Source organism: Equus asinus, chromosome 20 (assembly GCF_041296235.1).
Source record: "Equus asinus isolate D_3611 breed Donkey chromosome 20, EquAss-T2T_v2, whole genome shotgun sequence".
Lineage (NCBI taxonomy): Eukaryota > Metazoa > Chordata > Mammalia > Perissodactyla > Equidae > Equus > Equus asinus.
Window position 1 is genome coordinate 109,150,191 of NC_091809.1, and position 12,468 is coordinate 109,162,658.

Consider the following 12,468-nt stretch of genomic DNA (forward strand, 5'->3'; position numbering starts at 1 on the left):
CACTGATTTTATGTTTGATGATATTAGGTATGAAGAGGGCATTGCATTTTGTCTTAGAAACATTATGATGTAAGTGGAAGAAAAGAAGGCTTAGATTTCTTTCAAAATAATCCAGTATAGATGTAGACGGGGTAGAGGAAAGCAGATGGGGTTTTCAAGACTTGCCATGAGATAATTCGTAAAGTTAGGTGATGGGCACATGGGGCTCATTATAGTATTCTTTGTATTTCTACATGTTTGAAAATGATTTTCTAAAAATTAAAAATTGAAACTATTTTAACACCAAAAGCTGGTGAGGCTCAAAGGAGAAAGGAAAGCATTTTCTTCCACTGCTGGTGGGAGTTAAACTGGTACAATCACATGACAGAGGGGCACTTGGCAGGATATATTATAAACTTAAAAAAAAGTGTGTATTTCTTGAGCCAGAAATTGCATTTCTAGGAATTTATCATAGGGATAATCAGACATGATTATCAGACAGGATAAATATGCATATTTGCTTACTGCAGTATTATTTATAATAACGATAACTTACTAAACAACCTAAATGCCTAACAATAAACTACAAATTAATTATGGTTAATCTTGCCAGACTTTTAAAAGCATAGTATGTGTGCATTTTAAATTCAAAGAATGCAACTGATGTAGTATATACTCTTTAAAGGTCCCGAAAGCACCAGGAAAAAAAATTCAAATCCCACAGCATTTAGTATTTTTGGAATTTAACAACAAACCACTTGACATTACCTGCTTATGAGAGTACAGGGAAAAGTCAGTGACATATGTGTAAGCTTAAGACGAATGGGACACAATTTACTCATGTTTTTGCTTAAGTTAAATCTCTTCAATTTTACTTCTAAAATTTAGTAAGACTACCATTTATTGTATAATTTTAAGCAATATATGCTATCTGGGTATTGCTTTGTGTCTTTAGAAATGCAAACATAGATTTTACTATTTACACTTTTTTAATGGACTACTTCAATATTCTAAGACTCAGAAAAATAAATATTTATACGTGGACTCCCTTTATTCCCCTTGCCTGTTACTCATCTTTGACTTTCTATTCATAATGAATACAGTATACATAATTCACAGAATGGATAAGACGTTAAGCAGTTAATCTATGAAATCATGTGAACAAAATGTTAAAATAAACTAAGAACAAAACATAAAAACAAAACCCACTTTCTGATATGTTTTCAAAAGAAAATACAGAGTTATAAAATGTAACATGACTTCAATAGTCTTTCCTTTTGAAAATGTTATGAAAAGGAATTAAGAGCCAAATAAATGTTTTGTTTTACTGTTGACAAGTATAGCCTGTGCAATTACATTGTAAGTGAAATACGGATTTTTAAATAAGGAATAATGACCATCATATAGCAGATGGTCAGTATTTCTCAATCTTGGTGTTAAAACCCTATTTCCTCTCCAACATCTTGAATACATTATAAAGAAAGAACAGAGGCCCAAAAGGTATGAGAGAATCTGAAAAAAACTCAAGTTTTCTTTCCAAAGATCTCAACTAGGTCAGTTCTAATGACAATAATGCTTTATTAACAGAAAAAGATGAGATATATAGATATATGTATATCTCCAACTTCTTTGTCATCTTAATGTAAAAATATATAAGGCACTTATATAATAGAGACCTAGGTAATTCAGACCAACTTCTCTACTGAGGGCAACTAAAAAATCTAAACAAAATATAAAAAACACGTGCTTGAAGGCACAAGAGAGCTAACGAGATTGTGAAGAATTACAGGCAAGTATCAGGAGGAAGTTGGAGGTTCAGGAAGGTAACCTCTGCATTCACAGCTATTTTCCCCTTGAGGTTGTTTGCTGACACTGGAGGAGGTGGCAGAAAAGCTTAGCAACATTGTGGAGAGCTTTACAGGACTGGGTGCTGGAACCGGAATTTAGGGCGCAGTAAAGGGAGTTCTTTGAAAACCCACTTCACTTTGAGTTGGGACCCTGCTCAGCTATGCTCTATAGGGTAAATCAGTGGTCTGCAGGCCTTGGAAGAAGCTGCAGTTCAGTTTCAAGATCTCTAAAATTGGGCTGAAGTGATCTTGCATTGCTAATGCCACCAGGAACCTGGAAGAAGCAAATATAAATCCTCTCTGAAGGAAGACATTATTATCAGAAGCCTCCAAGTATTTCTATGAACGATTTCACAAATATATGTCTGATGAACAAAGTTAGCATGCATTCAAGGAATTGAGACCATGTGAAAGAAGAGCAAAAAGAGCTAACAGGAGGGTTCTAAGACTTGGTAATTCTCAGACACAGACTTGAAAACAAGTACATCCATCCTGTTCAGTGAGAAGTTTTGCAAAGAAATGAAAACTATAAAAAAGAATCAAATGGAAATTCTAGAACTGAAATTAAGAACTTGATGGATTTAAGAAACATTTGACAGAGCAGAAAAGAGAAAAACAGAATATGGAAAAGAAATTTCTAGGGAGAGGAAAAAACAATGAAAATCAGGAGAAAGTAAAAGGCATTGACAAGACAGTGAGAACGTACCATGCAATACAATTGGAGTCTCAGAAGTAGAGGAGAGAGCAAAAGTGGCAGAAGTAATATTTGAAGATATAATTTGAACTTTACGAAGCTAATGAAAGATAATGCAGACACAAATAAAGTAAGTTCTATAAGCCCAAATAAGAGAAGTAGAAATAAAATCACATCAACACAATATAGCAAAACTACTAAAACCCAAAGGAGAAGTATTTTAGGAAGGTAGAGAAGTCAGATTATAAGGGAGCAACACTTAGAATGGAAGCTGGTTTCAACAGCAGCAACAAAAGCCAGGAGATGACAAAGTTTTATCTTTAAAGTGCTAAAGAAAAGAACACCAAACTGGAATTCTATACCCTGCAAAATAGTCTTTAGGAAAGAAAGTAAAATAAATATATCTTTATACATATAAAAGATAAGAAAATGCATCATCAGCATACCCACTGTAGAGGAGATGAAAACGTTGTTTAGATGAAAGAAAAATGATCTTGGATGGAGAAGCAGAGATGCTGAAAAAATGTAGAACAACAAAAAAGTAAATGTGAATATTGACTGTACAGACAAGAAAAATAATATGGCTTTAATATATATAGAAAAATAAAATACACAGTAACAATGGTATATATGTCAGGAGAGGAGTTAATGGAGTTAAAGAATTTTAAATTTCTAGCACTGAGAAGAAGGTGGAGGTAAGAAATAGTTATGTGACAGACATTGATAAAGCAAGGATACATAATGTTACTTCAAGGGTAATTACTAAAAGAATATAAAGAGTATATAGCTTCCAAACTCCCAGAGGTGAAAAAATGGAATATTAAATATTATTCCATCATTTCAAAGGAAACTTCAGAAGGAAAGAAATTTAGAATAATTAATACACTTAGAAAGCAAATCATAAGATGGTAGATTTAAACCCAAATAACAATTAAATTCATCAACTACCAAAAAGAATAAAGAGTTTAATTAAAAGATAAAGACCAACAAACCAGAACAAAGAAACAAAACCCAATTATGTGCTATTTATAACAGACATGTCTGAAATAAATATAAGATTATAGAAAGGTTTAAAGTGAAAGAATTGGAAAAAAGATAAACCATGAAAACACCAGGCAAAAGAAAAGTGGGGTAGCTATATTAATTTTAAACAAAGTAGGGGCTGGCCTGGTGGTGTAATGGTTAAGTGCATTCACTCTGCTTTGGTGGCCTCAGGTTCGAGGGTTTGGATCCTGAGTGCGGACCTACACACCGCTCATCAAGCCACGCTGTGGAGGCGTCACATACAACATAGAGGAAGACAGGCAAATGTTGGCTCAAGGACAATCTTCCCCAGGCCAAAACAGGGAGATTGGCAACAGATATTAGGTCAGGGCCAATCTTCGTCCTCCACCCCCCTGACAAAAAATTAAACAAAGTAAATTTAAAGTTAAGAAAAATTACAAGAAGGGCATTTTATAATAAAAAGAAGATGTAACAATTCTGAAATATATGGATGTAATAATATAATCTCAATATATAAAAAGCAAAAATTGACAGAACTAAAAGAAGAAATGAGCAGTAGACAGAACACCCTCTCCCCCTCAAATGTCCACATCCTAGCCTCTGGAGCCTGGGAACATATTACATTACATAGCAAAGGGCTTTTGCAGATATAACTGAGGTTACAGAATTAAAGACAGAGATCATCCAGTGGGTCCAATCTAATCATATGAGCCCTTAAAAGCAGAAGACTTTCTCTAACTTTACACAGCTGAGAGGAGGCAAAAGGGAAGGTCTGAAGAGAGATCTGAAGCATGAGAATAACTTGATCTACCTTTGTTGGCTGGAAGATGAAGTGATGAAGAGGGCCACATGCCTGGGAATATGGGTGACCTGTAGAAGCTGAGACCCTGGTCAACAGCCAACAAGAAAACAGGGACCTTAGCCCGACAGCCCATAGAACTGAATTCTGCTAACAACTAGAATGAGCCTAGAAGCACATTCTCCCTCAGAGCCTCTGGATAAGACTCAGCTGGCTGACACTTTGATTTTGGCCATGTGAAAGTCTAACAGAGCAACCAGTTGAGCCTGCTGGACTTCTGACCCACAGAACTCTGAGACAATAAGTCAGTGTTATTTTAAGTTGATAGGTTCATGTTAATTTGTTAGGGCAGCAACAAAAAACTGATACAAAATGGAAAAATCCATAGTAATAGGGGAAATTTTTAATAGGTCTCCTCAGTATATGATAGAACTTGAATTAAAAAATAAGTAAGAATAAGATTTGAAGAACATAACCAATTTGACCTGACTTACATAGAATATTGCAATCAATGACTGCAAAATATACATTCCTTAAAAGCATACTTAAAACATTTATACAGGCTAACTATATACTGGGCACTTTTTCTCTAAACATAATTCAGTTAAGTTAGAAATCAATAACCAAAACATAGACTGGAATTTGCCATAGCTTTTTGACATTAAGATACATTACATGGGGCCAGCCCAGTAGCATAGTGGTTAAGTTCATGCTCTCTGCTTCAGCCGCCTGGGGTTTGCCGGTTTGGATCCTGGGCGCGGACCTAGGCACCGCTTATCAAGCTATGCTGTGGCAGGCGTCCCACATATAAAGTAGAGGAAGATGGGTACGGATGTTAGCTCAGGGCCAGTCTTCCTCGGCAAAAAGAGGAGGATTGGCAGTGGATGTTAGCTCAATGTTAATCTTCTTCTTCAACAAAAAGAAATGCCCACGTGAGTCAAAGAAGAAATTACAATAGAAATCAGAAAATATTTTGAACTAAAAAATAATGAAAAATACTATGTATCAAAACTTGTGGGATGAAGCTAAAGCTGCGTTTAGAGGGAAATCTATGGACATAAGTTAGAAAAATCTGGTGAAAATTAATGAACAAACATTTATCTTTATCAGTTAGAAACAAAATCAGCAACATAAATCTAGTGAAAGCAGAAGGAAATAATAAAAATAACAATAAAGAGCAGATAAAATGAAACAGAAAACGAAATCCATAATGAAACAAAAAACAAACATCCAAAAGAAAAAAAAAACAAAGCAAATATTTGAGTGATAGTTCTGACATGAAGGGATCATACTAATAAATAAAATCAAATACAAGTCTACAGAGATTTGTCTCATCTCCCTCTTAAAATTTACTGACATAACATCCAGTGATAGAAAAATGCAATAATCGCCAACAGCAAAAACTGGGTAATTTTTGGAAGTTGGAAAGCAAGTGGATCAGATCAATGGAAAAACTAGAAGAGAAAAATCAAGACCCTTGCTATTATGTCTACGAGAACTGCTTTTCCCCAATCTGCAAACCAAGACAAAACGAATAGGGACTAGACTACGAGGTGATTATCCATAATAACTACCAGAGTGACTGCTCAAGAGAGCAACTGTGGTGCTGTACTGGAAGTCAGCACTCTCTAAACTAAGTGGAGACCTCCTAGCATCAGCACTAGAAACAAAGAAAAGTAGAGCAGAGCCTTGGGAAGATCCAGACTTCCAAAAAGACAGAAATGCTTGGAGGTGAGGGAGCGGAGCAGGAGGGCAGCTGTCACCAGAAGCGAAACTAAAGCAGTCCAAACAAAAAAAAAACACCCAAAACAAAAAGAACAAACAAACTCTACCAACTCTAATGAGCAAAGGATACCTCAGAGAAGATGAAAAACATCACTGGTAATCTGAGATGAGAGGTGAAAATTTAAAAAAGAATATATACTAGTTTAGTATTGTTATTATTTGAGTTAAGGTAAAGATGAGACGTATACTAATACACATTTGGTATAGGAAAAATTTTGGAGAGTTTGACAGATTACATTTTAAAAAATTATTTGTATTCTGACCCAGCCGATCAGTTTCTAGGAATCTGGAACACACGCACAGATGTGAATATACAGTCACACTCTCTGATGCACTGTTCATCAACAGGACAACGGTTAAGTAAATTATGGTACATCTATTCTCTGGATTCTCATAACTGTTAAAAAAAAGAAGGTAGATTCTTCATGTGTGTACTCTAAAAATGTTAATAATAAACTAAATAAACAAACAAAAGAAAATTGTAGGTCAATACATATAATGTGCTAGCATTCATGTGAAACCTAACAAAAAGCTAAAGAGTTAGAGTAATACAAATATTACACACACACACTGAAATGTAAAGATAACCGAATGGTTAACTGCATTTACCTCTGAGATAGGATACAAGATTGAGGTTCTAGGGAAAGTCAAAGGGAGCATTCTACTTCTGTATGTACTTCTATATTGCCTTTTTAAACATTAGTTTTGCATGTTCAAATGTCCCATGCACAATTTTATGAGGAGAGATATCAAGTGATTTGCCAACAGTATAATAGTAAATTCTATGCTCTTAGTTGATCTTAAGAACAGATTATGCATTATACAATATAATATTCTTAATTGTAATCTTCAGTCCTCAACAGAGGTTAAATTTTAAAGAAGGAGGGAGGTGAAATTATTCCAACAAAAAATGAATGAAATAACTGGTAGAGTTATTCAGAACATCAAGCATATTTGGTGTTAGACCTTTGAAAGACACTAGTTAACTGAAATGATTCTGAAGCTAATTTCCCCATTAATTCTCACAAAATAGCCAAACCTATTAAAAAACTGTTCTGTAGACTGATATATAAACGAGGCTACTCTTTAGAAATCATACAATAATTTACTTAATAAAATAAAAGCTGTACTTACAGTAAGGAGCAGGCTGAACTGGCCCAAGCTGCGGAAAGGCCATGAGAACAGAAATCCCTGGTAGATCATTTTGCTTTGTATGCTCAGCAGTTTGGTCAGCCCAAACCACCACTTTTTTCCTTTCTACCAAATGTTCAATTTCTGTGAAGTCAGACTCAAAAGCAGCGTTGGACAGGCCAGCTTCTTTTAAAGCACAATACTGTTTTCTTAGGACTGGAAGTAAAGCATTCAATAATCTATATACACAGAAGGTGACAAGAAGAGAGATAAATATCAAATTTTAAACACATTATTATAGCTCTATGTAACATCCAAAGTATTAGCAGATCATTAAAATGATTCTCTGTATATATTCTCCTGTAGAATATTTCAGTCAAATACCTCGACATATTCTTAACACATTAAGCACAGAGGGGAAAGAATCCTGGATGCGAATTACAAGCACCAGGCTGTAGTCTTAGCTAGTCACTTCTCTACGACCTTGGATAAGGCACAAACGGTTTCTTCTCTACAATGTGGAGTACAACTGGACAGCCACTAATTATAACAGGAGATTGTTTTGAGGACTAAATGAGCTAAATACATATAAAAGCTTTTTGCAAAGCACAATGTGATTTACAAACCAAAGATATTGTTGTTATTGTTACTAAATACCGTGGGATTGAAATGAAAAATTAATATACTCTGTCAAACAATGAGATTCATTTTAGATATATAATATTTGAAATATAACAACAAAAGAACAAAACTCAACTTTCCAAGTTAGCTTTTCATGAGCTAAAGCAACGGCTTTCTAAGTCATTCAGAGAGGTTCCAAGCGGAAAGGCTGTGGACAAAGATCGTGGGTATGGGGAATTGACGGGGCACTGGATTCTCAGCTCTGATTCAGTATCTTCCCTATAGCTATCAGTGAGAGCAGTACTGAAGGTTATCTTTTTAATGTATTAGACCCCCATGTAAGTGTCCACTGAAGAAAGGCCACAGCTACACAGTTTATACACTCAACCAATGGTTCCTAACTTTTACATCAAGGAAGATGGCAAACGACATGAATGATCTTGAAATGATTCAGTCCTGCTGTTCCAGCTGACTCATAACATCCACGAGAATAGAATCATCTGAAGTATGGATAGGGCAGTGGGAAAAGAATAGGCATTAATTTTAAAACACAAGGAAATAACTGCTTTATGACCTAGAAGTCTTAAATATTTAGATAGCAGTAAAAATAAATGGTCTGAGGCATTTTTCTTTCTGGTGAGCCAAGCAGGTAATGAGGGAAAAGTCATTATACGTTAAAATGTTATACGTTAGATGTCTCCTTGGAACTTCTTTGAATGGCTTTGAAAGCCACTGCTTTAGCTTATGAAGAACTAACTTGTAAAGCTGAGTTTTGTTCTTTTGTCATATTTCAAACATTATATACCTAAAATGAGCCTCATTGTTTGACAGAGTCTATCAACTTTTCATTTCAAATCCATGGTATTTAGTAACAATAATATCTTTGGTTTGTAAATCACATAAGGAAAAGTCATTAATCAGAAAGTCAATAAAAACAATGATTTGTTGTGCACCTATACTATCAGGTGCTGTGCAGAGAAGAGTCAACATAGTGGGCTGGAGGCTGCTATTCGTACAAAGGCTTGCTTGCAAGGCTAGCCCCTGGCTGGCATCTTGAAACTTAAAGATTTTGAGAGGGTTCTCATCACTTTCAGAACTGATAACAGGGCTCCACTGTGCTTAAACTGTTTGATCAAACAATGCAGTTGATATGAAATAACTACTTTCTTTCTGGAAAGCTGGGAATTTTGTAAGTGCCAGGCACAGGGTGCCTATGTGATGAGCTCCCAACAAAAACCCAGGGCACTAAGTGTCTGCCTAATGAGATTCCAAAGTAGACATTTCACGTGTGCTGCTACAACTTTTGCAGGAGGTCTTAAGCATATCCTGTGTGGGTCCACTGGAAGAGGAACATGAATGCTTGTATCTGCTTTCCTTTGGATTTTGCCCCATTTGCCTTTTCCTTTTGCTGATTTTGTCTCGCATGCTTTTGTTGTAATAAATCATAACTATGAGTACAACTATTGGACGAGTCCTATGAGTCATTCCAGTAAACTGCCAAACCTGGAAGTGGTATTAGGGACCCGCAACGTATGCTATTTATGTACATATGTAAGTTTGCATGTAGGTATTTACTCACACATTCATTTTTACGTTTTTGATTTGATATTTGTATATATTGTGAAACGATCACCACAATAAGTCTAGTTAACATCCATCACCACAGTTACAGAATTTATTTTTCTTGTGATGAGAACTTTTAAAATCTACTCTCTTAGCAACTTCGAAACACACAATACAGGGGCTGGCTCCGTGGCCGAGTGGTTAAGTTCGCGCGCTCGGCTGCGGCAGCCCAGGGTTCGGATCCTGGGTGCGGACATGGCACTGCTCATCAGGCCACGTTGAGGCGGCGTCCCACATCCCACAACTAGAAGGACCTGCAACTAAGATATACACCTGTGTACAGAGGGGGTTTGGGGAGATAAAGCAGAAAAAAAAAGATTGGCGACAGTCGTTAGCCCAGGTGCCAATCTTAAAAAAAAAACAAAAACAAAAAAACCCCCCGCACAATACAGTATTACTAACTCTGGTTGCCATGTTGTACAGCACATGCCCATGACTGACTGAACTGGAGGCTTGTACCTTTTAATTCCGTTCACCCACTTCACCCATCTCCCCTCCTCTGCCTCTGGCAACCACCAATCTGCTCGCTGTATCTATGAGTTTTTTCGTTCTTTTTTAAGATTTCACATCTAAGTGAGGTCATTATGGTACTTGTCTTTCTCTTTCTGACTTATTTCATTTAGTATAATACCCTCAAGGTCCATCAATGGTGTCAAAAATAGCAAGATTTCATTCTTTTCTATGGCTAAATAATATTCCATTGTATATATGTACGTATGCATATGTGTGTGTGTGTGTATATATACAAACCACATTTTCTTTATCCATTCATCCATCGATGGACACTTAGGTTGTTTCCCTATCTTGGCTACTGTAAATAATGCTGCAATAAACACAGGAGTGCATATATCTCTGTGAATTAGTTTTTTCATTTTATTCAGATAAAAACTCAAGAAGTGGAATTGTTGGATCATATGGTAGTTCCACTTTTAATTTTTTTTTGTGTGTGAGAAAGACTGGTCCTGAACTAACACCTGTTGCTAATCTTCCTTTTTGCTTGAGGAATATTGTTGCTCAGATAACATCTGTGCCAATCTTCTTCTGTACTGTATGTAGGATGCTGCCTCAGCATGGCTTGATGAGCGGTGTGGAGGTCCATGCCCGGGATCAGAACCCGCAAACCCTGGGCCAATGAAGTGGAGCTTATGAACTTAACCACTACATGACCAGGCTGGCCTTACTACTTTAAATTTTTTGAGGAACCTCCATACTGTTTTCACTGTGGCTGTACCAATTTACATTCACACCAAGAGAGCACAAGAATTCCCCTTTCTCCATATCCTCACTAACACTTGTTATTTCTTGTCATTTTGATAATAGTCATTCTAACAGGTGTAAGACAATAGCTCGGAGTTCCGATTTGCACTTCCCTGATGATTAGTATATTAAGCACCTTTTCATGTAGCTAATGGTCATCTGCATGTCTTCTTTGGGAAAACATCTATTTAGATCTTCTGCCCATTTTTTAATTGGATTGTTTTCTTGCTATTGTATGAGTTCTTTATATATTTTGGGTATTAACTCCTTATCAGATATATGATTTGCAAATATTTTCTCCCATTTGGAAGGCTGTCTTTTCATTTTATTGATGGTTCTTTTGCTGTGAAGCCTTTTAGTTGGATGTATTCCCACTTATTTTCGCTTTTGCTGCCTTTGCTTTTGGTGTCAAATCCAAAATATCAATGCCAAGTCCAAAGGCAAAGAGCTTAATGCCTATGTTTTCTTCTAGGGGTTTTATGGTTTCAGGCCTTACATTAGGTTTTTAATCCATTTTGAGTTGATTTTTGTGTATGGTCTAAGATAGTAGTCTACTTTCACTCTTTTATATGTGGCTGCCCAGTTTTCCCAACACCATTTATTGAAGAGACTGTCCTTTCCCCATTGTATATTCTTGGTTCCTTTGTCATAAATTAATTGACCATATATGCATGAACATTTTTCTGGGCTCTCTATTCTGTTACATTGATCTGTGTCTGTTTTTACACCAATACCATAGTTTTGATTACTACAGCTTTGTAATACAGTGTGAAATCAGGAAGCATGACACCTCCAGCTTTGTCCCTCCTCAAGATTGCTTTGGCTATTTGGGGTCTTTTGTGGTTCCATACAAATTTTAGGATTTTTCGTTATAGTTTGGTGAAAAATGCCATTGGAATTTTGACAGGGATTATGTTGAATGCTCTTAATTGATATTTCTTGATCATCAGTTATGTGAAGTCTATTGATCTGGGCTCTGGCAGTGATGTGCTGGAGCCAGCTTGCACTTGGAGAGCTGGTGGAGCATATCTCATCTCATTCTGAGTTTAGTAATATCACGTTGGATATTGCTTATTGATTGCTTTGGATGGGATGAACATTTTAACAGTAATAATTCTTCCAAGCCAGAAGGATGGAATATCTTTCCATTTACTTATATTTTCTGCAATTTCTTTCATTAATGTCTTACAGTTCTCAGTATACAAGTTTTTCTGTCTCCTTGATTAAATTTATTCTTAGGTATTTTACTCTTTTTGATGCAATTGTAAATGAGATTGTAGTCTTTGTGAAATTTCATTGTGCATTCTTGTCAGTCACCACATAAATGTGCTCCTTTACGCCTTTTGCCTACCCCCCCAATCCCCTTCCCCTTTGGTAACCACTAAACTGTTCTCTTTGTCCATGTGTTAGTTTATCTTCCACATATGAGTGAAATCATAGGGTATTGGTCTTTCTCTGTCTGGCTTATTTCGATTAACATAATACCCTCAAGGTCCATCCATGTTGTTGCAAATGGGAGGATTTTGTCTTTTTTTATGGCTAAGTGGTATTCTATTGAATATATATACCACATCTTCTTTATCCACTCCTCAGTCAATGGTCACCTGGGTTGCTTCCACTTCTTGGCTATTGTGAATAATGCTGCAGAGAACACAGGGGTGCATAAACCTCTCTGAATTGTTGATTTCAAGTTCTTTGGATAAATACCCAGTAGTGGACTAGGTGGG

The 12,468-nt window shown here is 36.2% G+C and overlaps 1 protein-coding gene across 3 annotated transcripts in view; it reads right to left on the bottom strand.

Moving 5' to 3' along the window:
* KIF18A (kinesin family member 18A) overlaps positions 1-12,468 on the bottom strand; it is a 94,112-nt gene that overhangs the window by 29,817 nt on the left and 51,827 nt on the right. For all 3 annotated transcript variants that reach the window (XM_014831455.3, XM_044753735.2, XM_070491382.1), the window contains exon 13: positions 7,244-7,479. In XM_014831455.3, coding sequence (XP_014686941.3) covers positions 7,244-7,479 — 236 coding nt within the window. The remainder of the gene's footprint in view (positions 1-7,243; positions 7,480-12,468) is intronic.